Source organism: Propithecus coquereli, unplaced genomic scaffold (assembly GCF_000956105.1).
Source record: "Propithecus coquereli isolate 6110/MARCELLA unplaced genomic scaffold, Pcoq_1.0 Scaffold133, whole genome shotgun sequence".
NCBI lineage: Eukaryota > Metazoa > Chordata > Mammalia > Primates > Indriidae > Propithecus > Propithecus coquereli.
Window position 1 is genome coordinate 1915818 of NW_012137525.1, and position 11639 is coordinate 1927456.

Genomic DNA, 11639 nt, shown 5'->3' on the forward strand with positions numbered 1-11639 from the left:
TCCAGGCTGATGGTCCATATGTAAGTGGCACTGTCTTGAATATCTCCAGTGGCAGTATGATTTTCATTCTTTTCTTTATGATGCTCTTTTAAACAGTTAAAATGCATTTTAATCCACACAGTTTGGATATTTTCATTGTGGCCTCTGGATATTTATTACAAAGTCAGAAGCTGAACCTGGTCGTTGCCAGGAAAAGTTATATGTTACATGTCTGCATCTCCATCATAGGCTAAGGTTAAAGGTTTCAGTCGGTTGTTTTGCCTTCTTTGGGGTTTCTTTGGCTTTTTGCTGTAAAAAATTCATTAAAATCAAGAGAAAGAAAATCAGTCTTTAAATGTAAATTTGACTGCTTGGAATGAAAAATAAAAGAAAGAAAACTAATAGACCTAAATTGCCTAATTGCTTACATTGCCTAAATTCAAACTTAGAATTTGATTTTCTGATCTCTTTGGATTGCAAGGTTTTATGCTCCGAATAAACTTTAAATAAACTTCAATTATTTTACTATCCTATAAAAGATAAGTTATTAGGTGGAATTCCTTTAGTAGTAACAACAGAAATAACATCATAGTATAATCATTTGTATTTGGCCAGAAACTTTTATAAATAACACATAATTTATAAATAATACATGTTTTAAAAGATAGTTGAAGATTAGATATTAACATTGTGTCTTTCTCCAGCAGTAATTCAATAAAAATCTGCAGTTCACCACAGTCCATAGAAAGCAACATTCCCTTGCATACTTGCAAGACAAAATACTTGAGAAGATGACACAGTGCAGTTCTGGCTCATCTACAGAAATAAATGGCTCAGATTTGGTAGCTATTAGGCCATCTAGGACTAATGCCATGTTTATTTAGAACTTCTTGTGAACACTAAATAAATGTGGAATACTTATTTGAGACGTTAGTTTGCTGGTTCTGTGTTATGGTCAACTGAAAGTGTTTTCTCTGAAATAGAGACATTATTTATCCCCTTAGAGTTTGAAATATTTAAACACTCACCAAGCTAGATAAATCATGGAGACGATAAAGATGAGTAACACAAATGCCCCAGCTGCTACACCATAAACCCAGGTCTTTAGTCTCCCATCTAAGAAGAATGGATATTAGTTATTAATTTATATTAGTTTGGTGTATAGGAGACAGTCTTTAATCATGACCAACAACCAGATACATATAATCAATTTCTTTCAAAACTCAAAATGAATTATTGCTTTGGCACCGTTAATGATTTAATGCAAAGCTGCTATTACGAGTTAGATGTGGCTTCATGAAAGATAAGTTATCAATGAAAATTGAATTGCAAGGTAATAAATAATGTTTGAGGTCAGATTTCATGTTTATGTCTAGACTTCTGTTACTTCTTATCTGAATTTTACTTCAGACTCAATACATGTGTAATACTATATAAACACTTTATTCTGAATTTTTAATCTATTTTGAGAATGGCAGTTATATAAAATGACAAAAAATAGTGCAATTTTAAGAAAGTCTGACAACCTAGAGTTGATATAGACAGGTCTTTAAACATCAGTTTTGTCATTTTAACATTTTTGTTCCAGATGAAATGAAAGTGAATATATTTAACTTTTGGAATTAATAATCTTTTATATAGTTTACATTTACAGTGTGCTTTAAAACTGGCTTGATACTATCATTTGCAAAAATAACTATTTTGATTAACATATATTAATAAAAGGATCTATAAATATTTTCTTTCCTACCTTTTCTATTATATGGAATTAGATATGACAGGATCTTTTCTATAATAATTTGGTTTCTGGTCTCATTCTCTTTGAACATCTTAGTTTTATACTCTGAATAAACTTCAGGCACAAGATGCTATTAATGATGCTGCCTAATTTAATTTGATCCTCATATCAACACACATTTTTTATTGCATACATCTGATTAAACATATGATATTAGTGTTAAAATTATAGATTGGGCAAATTGAACTCATGGCCACTCTGGTTTATTCAATATTTGAAAAGCTCCAAAAGCAAATTGGTACTGTGGAATTATTTTTCCTGGAGCTATAACAAGTTAGAGGTTCATTTGCTAGAAATAAATTCCATTAGTATTTTAAATATCCTTTCTTTTTCATCTTAAAGATTTTTTTTTTTTTAATTTGAGGTGAGTTTAGAATCAAAAGAGCTGCTCCACTGTTGGTTTCTCTGCCCTGAGAGTTCTTCAACAAATATTGGGGAAACTATATTAAATTAAAAATTATGACAATAAAGTCATTGTATTTTTTTTTTTAAAAAAAACCAAAACACTGGTTTTGATGTGAGGCGGTCTGTTGAGTTCCTTGTCAAGGCCAAGATTGCTACTGGTCTTTGCTGATCCACTGTCCTGAACACTGAGAGAAGAGTTTCCCATGGTTACACAGATAAGTCAGCTTTGCAAAATAAAATATTTTCAGCTAAAAGCCTATCCAAGGCTTTGTTATGGTTAAAAGCTAATTACCCAAATATTTAAAATACTTTAAAAATCCAATACTGATTCTCCAAAGTATTTTGACTTAATGTATTTGAAATAGAGACGTGTTAGTTATGCAAATTCCATCCTTCTTTTCTCGTATTTCTAATGGAATTATAAAGTACACTACATCTGGCTCTACCTGGAGATTTTCTTTAGTCATGACTAGTAATTCCTCCAGGGTGTGAGAAAAAGTGGCATGATCTTAGCTGCTGTATAGCCCTTATAGCACATTTTCAAGCACCAGGTTAGCGGTAGGAATGACCGTATGATTAAATCCAACTGGGGAGAGAAAGCATGCAGAATAGAGAATAGCATATCGTTAGGTCTTCAAGCTTTTGCCTATATTGGCTTTAAGTCCAATTACTAAGTCCAACTTACTAGATACATTAAGAGATGTCTGTTTATTATGAAAAGGTCTGGTCAGCCTCTGAGTTTGGATCATCTCATCTAGAAGGGAAGGCTCCATCCCTGCCCACGTGTATTTGGTGCTAGTACAGATTCTGAGTATTTGAGTCTTAGGGCTGATAAAAATTGATCTGACTACCAAGGGCTCCCTGCAAAGGACTGCCTTCCTGATGTTCCTATTTAAAGTTCAAGCTATTACCATTCTTATGATCAAACTAAAAATTCTAGAATGACCTTATACTCTCATCTGTCCCAATTCTGAATGATGACACATTTTTTTCCTGATTCAAATTTCCATTGTTAGATTTCTTTGTTCAATGTAAAATTAATTATACTTGTAACTTTAGGACTGGGATTAAGATAAATAATATCAATCCCAAAACTTTTCTCAGAAGAAAGTAATTTCATTTTTCTGAACTTTGAGCACGAGTGCTTTTCACAATAGTAAAAAATAGAAGAATAGATGGCAATATCGAATAAATGCATATAGATGAAATAATAAACAGTTCACATGAAAATGCTTGCTCACTTTTTTAATCATTTGGCATTAGCTAAATGTATAACTAAGGAATTCTACATCAACACTGTCCAGTCACTTCACCTGGCCCAAATGGCTGTAGAAACCAGGTCCTTCCCCGTCCTGCTGGGTTACTGGAGGGTTGGGTTGGATGTACTGCTCGACTGGTTTTCACATCTCCTCTTCTGTCCTCCACGGTGGGTATCACCACCACAGGGATAAGTGTGCATTGTTCAAGTGTGCTGTTAGAAGACATGACTTCAGTGTACCCTTCTTCACAATGGCATGTTTTTGTCTGCAGAAGAAAAAGAAGATTGGCATGCAAGGTAATCTCTGAAAGCATAACAGACCCAACTCGAAGAGAAGGCTTTAAAGAAGGATTGTTTTGGAAATTTACTACAAGTAATCTCTGTCTTTATTACATAAAAAAGAACAAACTTTTTGTATTAAATATTATACAAAAATGTATTCTAAAAGTGAAAGCAAGTATATTCAGAATCGTTTATATTGATAAAAGGAGAGGTCTAAAATAGAATTTTTATGCCTCAAGACATGCTTTTTCTTGGGGAGGGGGATCTATTGCACAAGAGACAGTAGGATGACAAAGGATGAAGCTGGCTTGTCTGCCCTGATGCATTACACATACCTCGCTACAGTACGAGTGGGGTTGACTACACGGTGGGTTACAAGACCTGTCAGTGTCAGGCTGGCTCAACACCAAGCAGCCCCCTGCAGAATAGAAAATCATTATTTTGACAAATAATATCTCTAGCTGAGATAAAAATACACTGCTGTTAGTGACTTGTCTTTGAATCTTGAACGACTTTGGGAATCCCATGGATTTTTCCGTTGGTGGTTGACTGTAAAATATTTGGTTAACCTTGACCGTTTATTTAGCAATGTGAGGCCCTTCTTACCCAGGAGTAAGAGCACAATGCCTGGTACTTACCAGGTATTCAATAAGCATTTGCTGAAAGGATAATTTTATAGCTGCTATTTTGAAAATACTAACTATATACAAACTATTTCTGTCACGAGTTCCTGAAGCTAAGTCCAGTAATTGAAAAGCAGTTTTAATTTTTTTTTAAAGTTAAAAATCTTTCTTGGTTATTCAAAACAATAGTATTCATGTCCCTTGAGATAACTCTTTAATTTACGTGACCACCTCATAAGTGTATTTTTTATAATGTATATTTCTTTTTGAGTAAAATCACTCCTCCTGTTAATTTAGGATATTTTGGGGGTAGAGAGAAGAAAATAAATGTGTAATTACCAAGTCATTTGTTTTGCCCTATTGTTTTAACTTGATATTATAGCCATTTATCCCTATTCTTTCATTTTTGTTTTCAAGTAGAGTACCATTTGGGCCTAAGTTGTTGTAAGTGAGGTTTAAGATGGGAACAGATGTCATAAAGAAACATTGGAGACATGAAAGAAACTCATATTTTCAAACTATATTTGTTCTGTTTAATGGAATGTTAGCAAAGCAAAGTTTTTCTTTATGGAACTGATGATCCTCTGGAATTTAATCCAAAGTGTCTATTGCTAATTCTTTATCTTTCTCTCAATATTATAAACAGAAAATATTCATGGAAAAGTTGTAATGGAAAAGCAGTTAGTCATTGCAAGGCAATTTCAGTTAATTGACCATATTGAAGTTATTATCATTAAACACATGAAAAAAAAGAAAAACAATATTTTGAGTTTCTTATAAGGAAAAATTCATAAATTAAAGCAATTGATCAAGGTAGATAATATAGTTTACATGCTTGCCTATTTCTCATAATCTCACCTCTCCTAAAAGATGAAAGAAGAATGCATCTAGAGTTTATTATAAATCATTCACACATTGGCTTTTTGGTACCAAACAGTATTAGAAAGAAATACCTTGGACACTTTGCTCTATTAAAAAGAAATTAAAAATATGGTTTCTATAGGTAAATCTTTTAAAATCTAACTTACCTTTGCATGAGGGAATAGCCCCAATTGCAGTGGGAAAAGAGCTTTTAACATTTAGGAGAAAGGCAGACAAATATTATTTGGATCTGGAAAAAAAATTCAAACTCATACGAGAAACTGTTAAATTGCCTCTGAATCATTTAAAGAAGAATGGAAACATTCATTTCTAATCTCTGAGTTTAATGGATGACCTCTATTAATACCTCTTGTCCAGGGCTCTTCTTACCCCACACCTCTTAGAGTGGGGTGGTTGGGGCAGATTTTTCTCCCAAATAATAATACCATGAGGACCAAATGGTTTTCTAGGAGTTGTCTTTTCTTTGTTATGTGGGTGTCCTCTGGGAGCTGCTATTATCAAGGACTTCTTAACACAGCTTTCTCATGTATAAAATCATATCTTCACAAGAATACAATTTGACATCCTGATCCAGTTTCCATAAGGATGAAATAAGTAATTAGGCTTCAATAAATCCAGGTAATTTAAAATTCAATATAAAAATTGATAGTTTTCAAAAACCATATTGATCTTGCTCCTGTTATATTACTGCATATATTAAAGTTAAATTTATAAATGGACATCGCTCAGAGGCATCCAAATGCACGTTGCATTTTCTCCCCACAGGAGGTTCAAAACGCAGCAGCGAGTTGACAGGTCCCCCAGAGCAGGTAACTGTCAATATTCCTGCTGCTGCTATGCTATGGCAACTCCTGTAGATTATATCTATAAAAAGAAATTATTTAAGAAGAGGCAGTAAGTCCATGTGCCTGGGGTTGAGGTTCTGGTTCTGACCTTCATTTCCTACTAGGACATTTGCAGGGTGGTTCACTACCTAACTGGAGCCGAGTCTTGTCCCCTTTTCAGGGGTCCTTGGGATCCCTTGCATCTCCTGGGCTCAGATACAGAAACTCTTAGCAATGGCAGGTTAGAGTAGTTCCTCACACGCATATTTAGGTCAAGTACAATTTAAAAAAAAGTTCTTCCTTTGGGTTTCTTCTTCGGATGTAGGATAATTTCGGGATGAGCTGCTCAGATAGTCTGGGTTTGAGATTTGCCAATAGATCTTCCCTCTTAGTTAATTAAAAAAAAAAACGAACCCTCTAAATCGTAGATTTCTAAATTCAAGCAAGATATTTGGATTTGTGTAATCCTACTCTCTTGGTAACATTTTTGGTTTGTAATTGTATTGCCTTCAAGGCACAGAAGCAGAAACAGTAAAAAAAAATTGATTTTTTTCTTGACATGTAGTGACTTATTAATATATAAAATTTTCAGGAAAAATAACCTGGAAATTATTTATGTATAATAAGCATTTATTAGAGTTAGACAGTATTTTAATTAAATAAGTTCCAGCACTAATATCTAACCGGGCTAGGTGAGAGAAAATTTGAAACATTATGAAATAAAATAATTTGTTATTGGTCACCAGACAGGTATATAGCTTAGGAACCCTGAATCCCAACCAGATGTTGAATACTGAAAGAGTATCTTAGTTTCCTTCATTATTTTCTTTAACTAATTACATGTGTGTTAGGGGAAGACTTTCAAAGAACAAGGAGAAATTGGAGGTTTACCTGTTACATTTACACCATCTGACCTTTGACACCAGACTGTTCGGGAAGAGCCCTTCCAAGCACTGGCCATCCACTTATACTCATAACACTGTCCATCTGCAGGGACAAGATAAACATTAACAGAAGCATTCTGTTACCCAAAAGGGTAATCATGGTGATACAGTATTAATAAAATATTGATGAACAACTGAAAAGTGACAAGCAGTCCATCTCTTATGATTCAAATGTCAATTTATTGTTCTGCAGTTGCCATGCAAATGTTATAAAATTGCAGCTATATACCTAAATCCCAACTAATTTTCTATGTCTTCTGTCATACCATCTGGGGGGAATCTGGGTTTTTAATTTTGCTTAATTTTTAAAAAAGTATTGTGAAATATCAAACATACTGACAAGTATGGAGAATAAATAAAAGAAATATTCAGTTACCAATCATGCAATTTTAACAAATATTACCATTTAGCCATATTTGCTTTAGTTTTCATTTGCTTGTTGAGGAATAAAACACAAGAAATAAACTTGGCATCCTATTATATTCCTTCCCAATCTCATCTCCCTCTGTCTGTCTAGCATTACACACTCTTCTGAACGAGAAGTATCACTTCCTTTGCCATGATTTTAATTCTTTTACTATATATATATATGTGTGTGTGTGTGTATAGACACACATCATGTACACATAAATGATATATAGTATTATTTTTATGTAGTCTTAATTTAAAAAATATATCAAATTCTATATATTGTTCTGAAACTTAATAGTCAGTGTCACAGATGAAATATTTCTATGTAATTTTTAATGTAGATATAGTCAATTAATTTTAACTGCTACATAGAATTCCATTGTACTAAATACCATAATTTGTTTAGCTGTTTCCTCTCTTATGTTGTTATTAATTTTTGCTATTCAAACAAAGCCTCAGTGGTCAACCTTATGCAAGTCTCCTGGTGCTTCCTTAAGGTAAATAAATATACAGAGGGAAATTTCTGGGTATCATTGTATGCTTAGCTGAAACTTTATTAAATATTATTCTTTTTTTTTTTCCTAAAGGTGACAATTTACACATCCGCCAGCAGTGGATACAGATTACCACTGCTCTAAATACTCACGAACATTTATAATTGCCAGATTTTAATTTTTTTGTCAGTCTTGTAGGTATGGAAAGCTATCTTGCCATTTTAAATTGAAGTTCCTTGATTGCTGAAGGTATTAAACAGTAACACAAATGTTTTGGGGCATTTGGATTTCCTCTTAAGTGAATTGTTTGTTTATATCTTTTGGCCATTTGTTTTTTCCCACTGACATCTACGCCTGTTCTCATTGAATTGTGGGAATTCTTTATATTGGAATAGTGATTTTCAAATTGCAGTTTAGAGACCTAGGGAGATCTTGACATTTTTTTTTCAGAGTGTGTGTGAGGATTTCTCCCTTTCAATTGCCTATCTGTGTAAGGCTGGATTTTCTTCATATACATAAACTAAAATAAGATTGCAATAGATTGAATACAGAAGCAGATAAGAGAATTCAACATCTTCCTTAAGTCAGACTTTATATAGAGATTTGCAAAAATCTAAAGAAGACCTCTCTTGTTGTTAAAGTTATTTTCTTTTTGTTATGGGAAACTTATTTTTTTGGGAAATATGCCACTTATAACATATAATTATTTTATGATTATTATTTGAAACAAATTAATAAACATTTAAAACATTTATCAGTTTTCTACTTTTAAAATTGTATATATCTCTCACAAAAGAAAAGCTCTTTGGGATTCTCAATAATTTTAAGACTATAATATTGTTTTGGGCCAAAGTTTTAGATTTCTATTCTAGACACTAATCCTCTGAAATTAATTGGTTTTGTAAATATCTTTTCTTAGTCTGTGGCTTGTCCTGTAATCTCATTTGTGATCTATTTTATTGTGTAGAAGATTTAAATTTTAATTTATAAGAATTTTTAATCTTTTTCACTTTCATTTGTACTTTTGGTGTCATATTTAAGAAATCCTTCTCTACCTTGAGTTTATGAAAATATTCTCTCATATTTTTGTTAAGTGTTTTACAGTTTTAATCTTCACTTTAGGTCTATAATTTATCTAGAATATAGTTTTTTTATATGATGTAAACTAAAGATACTTTTAAGAATTTTATATGGATAACAAATTGTGGCAACATTCTTCATCCACTCATTTCCCCCAACCAACTTTCACTTTGACACTTACCTATATAAGTTAGAATTTGTCCCTGAGCTTATTCTGTTCATTAGTCTAATTGATTTATTGTTGACCAATCACTCTTTTTAACTATTAATGCTTTAGAGTAAGTCTTGATATAAAGTCATGTAAGTCCCTTGAATTCTTCTCTCACTTTTCCTTCCTAAAAACATTCTGGGATCTTCTGGGTCTTTAACCTCTCCAAGTTAATTTTAGAATCAATTTCTCTGATTACATTGGCAAAATTCAAATTGCATAGAATTTATAGGTAAATTTATATAAAATCGACATGCTATAATATTGAAGCTTTTTATCCACGAACATTGTCTATTTTACCAATGTTTTAGTTCTTTCTTTATGTCTTCCAGTAAGATCTTAAAATTTTTCCATACCTATCTTACATTATTTTTGTTAGATTTATTTCTTATAGTTTTATTTTTATTGTTAATGCAAATTTTCTCCAATTAAATTTTATAACTAGGTCTTTTTGATAAAAATGACTATTTTGTATTTTTTTAATTGTACAATGTTTCTGAACTCTCTTCTTACTTCTAAATACTTGTTTATAAATTCTCTTGATTTTTTAAATGTGAAAATCATACAATTTGAGAATGATGATTTTATTTTTTCATTTTCAATTATTAAAGTTTTGATTATGCTTTGGCTAGAACCTTCTCCTCCTGAGTTGGAAAGAAGTAGCAAAAGTGGGCATCCTTGTTTTGTTATTAATTTCAAACGAATGTCTCTAATGTTTTCCCATATATCCTGATTGTTGTTAAGTTTTGGTAGATATCATTTACTGGGTAAAAATATTTCCTTCAAGTTCAAGTTTTGTTTGTAAGTTTTATTGTGAATGAGGATTGAATTGTATAAACACTTTTTCAATATGTATTAAAAATCCTCTCTTTTTTCTGTTAATATGATGAGTTGCATTAATAGATTTTTCTAATATTTGGGCAACTTCGTATTTCTGCAATTAACTGTAATTAATCATGATATTATTAAATACATTATTGATTTTGTTAGTTGATATTTTATTTTTTATGATTTTGACATCAATTTACATAGGTAACTTGATTTTTATTGACTTGTTTTACTGTCAAGGTTATACTATCATAGAAGTTGGGGAGATTTTTTCCTCACTTTTTTCCCCACTTAACTTTGGTTTTTATTAGGGATTTCACATAAATAGAAGTTGTCTGTTTCTTTAAATTTTGGTAAAACTGATAGGTCAAATTTAACTCTGTCTGCATGTAACGTATTTGATAGATTTGAAAGTAGTGATATAATCCATCTTGTGGGTTCTGTATTACTCTTGATAAACTATAATAACATTCTAAATTTAAGTTTTTACATTTATTAGCAAAAACAATTCACAGAATTATATTTTTCTAAACTCTATTTGCTCTTTTTTCTTCATTGATTTTTACTGTGAGTAGTCTACTTTGTTAGTTTGCAAAAAAAAAAACAAAAACAAAAACAAAACAAGCTATTGGTTTTGTTGATTATCTCTTGTTTCTTTATTTTCTATCTCATTGAATTTATATTTACCCATACTGGTTACATTCTATTTCTTTTTTACATTAAAAAATTTCTTGAGTTGAAAGCTTAGGTCATTTTTAACTTTTCTCCCTTCTACAGAAACATTTAAAGCTTCAATTTCTCCTCTAAATACTTCTTTGCTGCATCCCAAATAACATTTGATAGGTAATGCTCTAGAAGGGTGGTTTTCGTTTTTTACTTCTGCATGTGCATGTGGGGATTTTTTTGTAATTCTGTTATCAATTTCTAATTTTATTTCATTGTCATTTTGGGGTGAATAATTCTCTTTCTTGCCTTGAAAGTTATTTCATTTATTAGAACCCTTGACTCTTTATCTACCTTGTCCTGGGTATATGGAATGTTTTATCCAGTTGGTAAATTTAAGCTGACAGAGTGGATAATTCTCTCTCATTCTTGGGTTAAGTCATTTAGGCCATTTGGTTTTTATTCTAGGTATTCTTCAACATTTTAAACTTTCTCCTCTAATTCTTTGATAAGAAAGATAATATTTTGCCTCTTACTTGCTATTGCATGTCATATCTCTTAATTATTTCAGAACACAAGTAGGAATAAAAAGGTTGTTTGTTGAGCCCCACATTCTCCACTAGATATTAATTCTTTTGTTTTCATTGATACTTTTGCTGTGTTATTCACAAACCATCACATGTAATACTCCATGGTTCTTGATGAATATGTCATATATTGCCTATATTAAGTGAATGATTCTATATATGTGTATACATACACACAAAAACATATAAACATATGTTCATATATGTTCCACATAAAATTTAGATTAAAATTATTAATTCTTACTAAAATTTGATTTATCAATTTCTGAGGATATAGTAAAATCTCTCATTTTGCTGTGGATTTGTAATTTTTCCTTAATTCTGTCATTTTATTTAAATGATCTATTTTATTGTGTAGAAGATTTAAATTTTA

General features: G+C 31.4%; 1 protein-coding gene across 1 annotated transcript in view; it reads right to left on the reverse strand.

Annotated features, from left to right (window-relative positions):
• Positions 1-203: 203 nt before the first annotated feature.
• THSD7A (thrombospondin, type I, domain containing 7A) overlaps positions 204-11639 on the reverse strand; it is a 330982-nt gene continuing 319546 nt past the window's right edge. Inside the window, exons 19-23 of the mRNA XM_012638737.1 lie at positions 6943-7038; positions 4058-4140; positions 3496-3706; positions 1008-1095; positions 204-288 (exon numbers count right to left, since the gene is read on the reverse strand). Coding sequence (XP_012494191.1) covers positions 204-288; positions 1008-1095; positions 3496-3706; positions 4058-4140; positions 6943-7038 — 563 coding nt within the window. The remainder of the gene's footprint in view (positions 289-1007; positions 1096-3495; positions 3707-4057; positions 4141-6942; positions 7039-11639) is intronic.